The sequence below is a fragment of the Podarcis pityusensis genome, assembly GCF_964106645.2.
Source record: "Podarcis pityusensis genome assembly, chromosome: 7".
Classification (NCBI taxonomy): Eukaryota; Metazoa; Chordata; class Lepidosauria; order Squamata; family Lacertidae; genus Podarcis; species Podarcis pityusensis.
This window is the reverse complement of record NC_138031.1, coordinates 509,500-516,528: the sequence shown is the minus strand read 5'-3', so window position 1 is coordinate 516,528 and position 7,029 is coordinate 509,500. Positions and strand designations below refer to the sequence as shown.

Genomic DNA, 7,029 nt, shown 5'->3' with positions numbered 1-7,029 from the left:
CCAAGCAGACAAGTCTCCTGCTGTGAGGCACTTCACAGTTCAAATCTGGGTGCTAGAAAACTCCAAGAAGACCGCCTTGCATCTCGACTCCTCTTCCTCCCAGGGTAGGTGGCACTGGTCCTGGTTCGGGGGTCCAATTGATTTTGGTGAAATGGGAAGTGGTTCACGGAAGGGTGAGGCAGGGAGATTATTATTATTATTATTATTATTATTATTATTATTATTTTATTATTTATACCCCGCCCACCTGGCTGAGTTTCCCCAGCCACTCTGAACACCTCCCAACAGAGGATTAAAAGCAGAATAAAACTTCAAACATTAAAAACTTCCCTAAACAGGGAAGCCTTTTCTTTTGGACCCACTATGGGGCCCCTGGGCTACTTGTGAAATGAATAGACCTAACCCGTTTAGAGAGGCTGGGTGGGGAACAAGATAATAATAATAATAATAATAATAATAATAATAATAATTGTGCTGCAGAATCCAGGGGCCCAGTTTGCGCTGGCAAGTTGGAGCCCTCAAAAGGCGGTGATGAATCCTGCATGCAGAAATGTCCAGAAGGGAACTTGAGCTGAGCATTTCCCTTGACAGGCTGTTTTTCCCTCTGCAGAGGAAGGATCCCCAAAGGCCACCGTCTCCTGTCATGGGGGGGGGGGGGCTACCAAGGACGGCTGCCGGCCCTGATGGCTCAGCTCTGCTTCCACATCTAGAGGCAGCCCTGCTTCTGAATCCCAGCTGCGGCTGCTCTTGTGCTCGGATCCTGTGCATGAGCTCCCGCTGGTGCTTCTGGCTGGCCACTGTGAGAACAGGAGGCTGCACTCGGTGGGGCCCATGTGGCCTGATCCAGCAGCCTCTTCTGATGTCGTGTGTGCATGATGCCATGTGGCAAAGGCTGCCCTTCCCTTGGGGGTGCCCCACAGCCCCTCCTGCCTCTGGGACCTGCTTCCAGGGTCCCAGCCGGGGAAGCCACAGGGGCCTCCGTGGGGACTGGGGCTGCCCCTCTTTCTGGGTGAAGGCAGAACAGAGCGTCAGAGGCAACATGAGTCAGCCCACCCTTCGTTTCCAAAAATACATCTTGCTTGAGTTTAGAAAGCTGAATCTAGAGGCAGCTGAAAAGAAAGGGGGGAGGAGGAGGACGAGCAGAATAAATCATAGAATCACAGAACTGTAGAGCCGGAAGGGACCCCAGGGGTCATCTAGCCCAACCCCCGGCAGTGCAGGAACCGCAACTAAAGCATCCCTGAAAGGTGGCCTCTCCACCTCAAAAGGAGCACAAAATGCCTCCTTGGCCCTCAGCTGGAGCTGAAAGTCTTGCCCCGGAGGGGGCTCTGAGACTCCCAGGCCCTTTCTCGGCAGAGCCCCCTGCTGGGGGAGGGGGCATTGGAGCAACTAGGCAAGGGGGCAACAAGCCACGCTTGTATATGAGCCAGGCCTGGGGCCAGAGACCCGCTTTCCTCCTCCTCAAAAGCCCTTTGATTGACAGCACAAAGCCCTGAAGTTGTTGTCCTCCACTTCCAGGGGTGTGGGGAGGAGAAGGGGGTCCTCTGTGCCCCCTCAGGACTCCTCTGGCCCTGGCAGCCCTGGCCGGTCCTGTGTTCCCACTGAGGGTTAAGAGCCTGCCCTGCCCGTCTGACTCACCAGGAGCGGCCCAGCTGTGGGGAGGGAGGCAGCGGATGGGGCCTTGCACATCTGGAACCCATCTGGGCCGCGGACAGGCCGGCGAGGGTTAACGGGGCCGCTGCTGCTGCTGCTGCTGCCGGCACACCCTCCTTCCTTCCTCCCTCCCTCTCGCACCAAAGGCAGCGGCTGGCGTGGCACGGCGGGCTGAGTATGGCCTCCCTGAGCCCGTGGGCACTGAGCGATCCTGCCTGGCTGCGCGTGGCCTGGGTAGCTTCCCTGGTGCTGGGCTCCCTGGGAGTCTGGGCTCTCTTCCTGCTCTGCTCCCTGCGGGGACGCCAGCCCCCCAGTCTCTGGACAGGTAGGTGCTGGGGCCGCCCACCCAGCCCCCTGTGGGCACGCAGGGCATCCTTGCCAGGCAGGGGAGCCCTTCCAAGGGGCTGCAGGAGGGAGGGAGATGCTCTGGGCCTGACCCCCTCCTCTCGCTTGCAGGGGGGCAGATGGAGGGGCAGCAGGAGGCAGAGGGCTGCGGGGCCTTGAGACCATTTTTTGGGGTGTCTGTTGCAGCTTTGGAGGGGGTGTTATTTATCATAATACTTGGATGTGATGCATTTATTTATCTCCCTTCAAAGTGAACTGGGGGGTGAGCAATATGGGGCACACTCCCTCTGCCCTTCCTTTGCCCCTGCAAGGCAGTTCCTGTGAGCAAGGTTCTCCTCCAGTCCTTCCTGACTCCAAAGGGCTTGGAGGCTTGGCTCCCTGCGCTGGTCTAACATGTAGCATCGCTGCTGCGCCCATTTCACAGACATGTCTTTAGCCACAACTTTTCAGTGGCTCACCTCACTGGACCACGCTGCCGTCCCATAATGCCCCAGCTAATGCAGCGATCTTCTCCCTCCTTTGACCTTTTGCCAGTGTCTCTCCTTCAGGAAAATAAGGGCTGTGGCTTATTATTATTATTATTATTCCCATTATTTGCTGGCTTAAAGCATGCAGCCGGCTTAAGATGATTTCTGAGGAGCGAGAGGCAGAAGAGGCCCCTGTGGGAACACGAGGCTGCGCCCAATGGACCTCTGGCCCGGATGCGGAAGGGCTTGTCTTGGTTCCTCTCTGCCTCCTGCCCCCACTCCCAACATTGCAATTTGGAAGGAATTTGGGGTTAGTTCATCCAAGGTCAAAACTCGATGTTGATGCAGAGCAACACAGAGACAGAATGGCCGTCCAAACAGCAAATGTGAGTCCATGCAAGAGAGCGTAAAGTGAGGCACTTGAGAATTCAAATACTCTCACGGGCTCTGAAGGGGGTGATTGACCAGGAATGAGACCTTGGGGTCATGGGGAATGGCCCTCTGGACCCGTAAGAACATCACAAGAGCCGGCTGGATCAGGCCAATGTCCCATCTTGTCCAGCCTCCTGTTCTCCCCGATGCAAGCAGGATTCAAGCACAAGCGCTCAAGTGGGAGTGAGTTCCATAGTTTAACGGTGCACTAAAAGGATTATGAGACAAATTCATGGAGGAGAGGGCTATTGAAGGCTACTAGCAGGGTGCCGGTGATAGGGGGCAGAAGGGGCTTCAGTCCCTTCAATATTTCAGGTCAGGGGGCTGAGCCCCCACCCATCTTGAGGGTGCCACCACCCCCGCTGCCTGTGGGGAATCTTGTTGGCCGCTGTGGGAACAGGATGCCGGACTAGATGGGCCCTCTAGGCCATTTCTACTGCCCTTTATTAAAGATGTCTGGGGTGGTTTATGGTGAAGCACAGGAGCAAACGAGGTTGTGTCGGTTTCGGAGAAAGTATTCTGGAGCAGAATCCAGAAGAGCAACTGCCTTGGCCCCCTTTCTGAGGCCTTCCTGAGGTGGCAGGTGATTTCCTGTGGCCTTCTGTTCCGCAGGCTGCTTTGTCTGGTGGATAATCAAGGAGCACCTTGTCCCTCTCCTTTCTCTGTGTCTGTTATTTGGGCCTCCTTGGGAACTGGGCGCAGGGCAACAGCCACGAAGCCAAGACAAGGAGCCAAGGAAAGGCCCACCTGAGAGGGGTGCCAGTCCTGAGCCCCCTCCTCTTTCTTCACATCTGGAGGAAGTGTTGCTTCTGAATCTCAGTTGCTGGAAACGGCGGGGTCTGGGTTCCAATCCTGCTTGCCCCGCTTCCCATTATGGGCAACTGCACAGCCACTGTGAGAACAGGATACTGGGCTTGCTGGGCCACGGGCCTGATCCAGCCTGCTCTGGCTTCCATCCTGCCCTCTGGCTTGGAGTGGGGTGTTCTCTTTTCTCTTCACTGCTGGCCTAACTCTCTGCCCCCCACTCTCTCCCCCCAGGTCAGCAGCTGGGAGGAAGCAAGTCCCAGACAACCTCCGAGGTGAGTCCAGGCCTGGGTCTGCTCCCCCAGCCCACCCTAGAGCTCCCTGCTGGGGCTCCCCTGACCCTCAGGCTTTGCAGCCTCTCCTGCAGACCCCTGGGCCCCACACCTTACCCAGCCAGATGGACGGGGTCATAAGCATAATCTTGCCTTCTGGCCCCCACACTGGCCCTGTTGGCAGTGGCCTCTCCTGCCAGCCCCAAACCTTCCCCGAAGCATCTTGGAGCCTGCTGCTGCCCTGCTGTGGGGCTGCAGGCGGGGCAGGGGAGGGTCCTCCTTCACGTGATAGGGGGCAGGCAGGGAGCCCTCAAGGCCCCCATTGTCTGGGCACTTGACAAGGGCACTCACTTCGCCTCCTCACCATGCCAGCGAGAACAGAAGGCTCTTGGTTGCAGAAGGAGGAGGAGGAGAGGGAAGAGAAAGACGTCCACGGCAGGCTGGCACGCAGCCACCCTGCGCCCCTTCTGGCCTCTGCCCCCTGGGGGCACTGGAGGGCAGGGGGTGCGCCTGCGTCTCAGGGCTGCTTGCAGGTCCCCAGACCTCCCTCTTTTTGTCTGCCACCTCCAGAAGCGCCGGAAGAAGAGTGCCAAGGGAAAGCCGCCACCCAGTCAGAGGAAGGAGCAGGCAGCACCCTCTGGGCCGGACTCTGCGCCCCTGGCAGCAACAAAGCAGCAGGTGAGGATGGTCAGGGTGTGCCCGGCTAGGTGGAAGCCCAGAGGGTGCCTCTCCCCGCTTTGCACCTGCTGCTCAGGCCCGGCCCAGCTGCCCCTCACCCCCTGTGCCACCCGCCTTGCACCTGGCATGGGAGGTGCTGGTTGGCTACTCTGAGGAGCCTCTGCTGCTGCTGCCACCACCATGAACTTCTCCTGGCTGGATCCTTTCGCCACAGGCCAGAACCCTGGGGGGGGGGGGGACACCTGGGAGCTGAGGGCCCTCAGGGGGCAGGTGGAGAGATTCTGCTCAGCTTCCTCCCTCCTCCACTTGCTTCTTTCCCAGGAGAAGGAAGAGGTGTGTTTTATGTTGATCCAGCTCAGGGCTTATTGTGGGTGGATATGTTACTTATTGCTGAATGTTATTTGCAAACCGCTTTGAACATTTGGGATGCAAAGGTAGCTCAGGGGCAGAAGAGGCCGCTCCCACTGGCCTTCCTATTGCAAAATATTCAAGCTCTGAAGATGAAGCGTGTGATGGGAGAGGCTTGCAGGATGAGCCCTTCCAAAACCCTGTTTGAGAGCCAGTGGCCGTGTGATGGTTGGCATGTTGGGTTGGGAGAGACCTGGGTTCAAGTCCTCCCCACTCAGCCATGAAGCCCACCTTGGGCCAGTCACTGCCTCTCGGCTTGCTCTACCTCCCAGGGTTGTTGTTGTGCAGATTCAATGAGGAGGGGGGAGAACCATGTATATGCCACCTTGAGCTTCTGGGCGAAATAAACAAATGCAATCAATCAATCAATCAATCAATCAATGGCCGGAGGGTGAAGGATGCATGCAGCACTTTTCCAACCTGTGCCAAGGGAGAGGGAGGCCCCCCCGTTTCTCCCAGTGAGTTTACGATCCCTGGAGAGGCAAGAGGCTGGGGGGGGGGGGGCAGAACTGGGCACCAGAGCAAACCAGAGGGGTCCCCAAAATTTTCTGAACTTATTTCGAAATCTACGCAACTTTCATGGATACTGCAAAATTCTCGTTTCAAATAAGAGAATCTGGTGCTCAGAATTCCCCTTCAGAAAAGCACAACAGGCAAAAGGTCTCCTAATATTCTCTAACGAATAAACACAACTCAAAGCAAACAAACGAAGCAGGCAACTCCCCCTAACCAAACAAATAAATGTGAAGAATGTGAAAGCCACCTTCTATAATAATAATAATAATAATAATAATAATAATAATAAACACCTGGGAGGGACAGAGTGGCTTGGCAGATGCCAAGAAGGATGTTTGAAGGCACCAGGTGCCCACATGTGCCACATTGAGGACCCCGGGCATCCCAGGGTGGAGAAGAGGGGTCCCAAGAGGCCCAGATCTTGCATAGGCTCCTTTTTCTACTTCACTCCTGCCTCTGAGAGACAGGCGTGCAAAGAGGCTTGTTATCTGAGGGGGATGATGGTGAGCACAGATGCTCCCGGCTCCCTAAGGAGTCTCTCCTGGAGGACCCACCACAGTTGTCCCATGCGCAAGCCATGGGAGCGGAGCCTGAACACTTTGACCCCTTCCTCTGGGCTGGGGCTGTTTGGCCAGTTGTGAAACTCTATAGGTCAATGTACACAGTTCCTGATGTGGATCTACACACAGGGGAAAACCCCCACTATAAATAAGTCAGAAATTAGATGGTTATAACAACAAACAAACAAACCCCTATATAAAAATGGGTATAAAAATGTCCTGCTCTCTGGCGACATCTGGTGTTGCATGTTTATAGCGCATCCAAATTGTTGTTTCCTTACTAATGTAGCTGAGTCCCTGGAGCCGCCTTGTGGCAGTGAGTGCCGCAGGATGACGCCTGCCTAGGACTCATCCTTTCATGGATTCGTTTGTGGGTGCTGCCATTTCCCAACAGCCCTTCTCCGTCTCTGTCCCTGGAGCGTAGGAAGAAGGTGCCTTATACAGAGTCAGGCCGCTGGTCTGTCTAGTCCAGGGTTTGAGGCAGGGGGCCTGGAAGCTGCCACTGGTCCGCCTTGCTCAGTTTTGTCTGCAGAAATGGCTCTCTGGGGTCTTGGGCAGGGGACATTCCCAGCCCGACTCGGAGAGAAGAGAATCACAGAACCGTAGGTGGAAGGGACCTGAGGGTCATCTAGTCCAACCCCACAATGTAGGTGAGATGCTGTTTGGGACTGAACCTGGGACCTTCTGCCTGCCGTTCCCCTGCTGTGGGGAACCTCCTTTTAAGCAGAGTTTGGGTGGCCATCTGCCAGGGATGCTTCCGTTGCGAGTCCTGTCTTGCAGGGGGGTGGACTAGATGACCACTGGGGTCCCGTCCAGCTCTACCCTTCTCTGGTTCTATGATGCAATGTCCGCCAGGAAGCCTTGCTGAGCGCCTGCCCCGGGGCCTTGGGTGGG

At 56.3% G+C, this 7,029-nt stretch overlaps 1 protein-coding gene across 3 annotated transcripts in view; it reads left to right on the top strand.

The window, feature by feature from the left end:
* The first annotated feature begins 1,815 nt into the window (after positions 1-1,815).
* PLEC (plectin) overlaps positions 1,816-7,029 on the top strand; it is a 121,104-nt gene continuing 115,890 nt past the window's right edge. For all 3 annotated transcript variants that reach the window (XM_081013940.1, XM_081013939.1, XM_081013928.1), the window contains exons 1-3: positions 1,816-1,978; positions 3,936-3,976; positions 4,544-4,651. In XM_081013940.1, the coding sequence (XP_080870066.1) occupies positions 1,831-1,978; positions 3,936-3,976; positions 4,544-4,651 (297 nt within the window). In that variant the 5' untranslated portion in view covers positions 1,816-1,830. The remainder of the gene's footprint in view (positions 1,979-3,935; positions 3,977-4,543; positions 4,652-7,029) is intronic.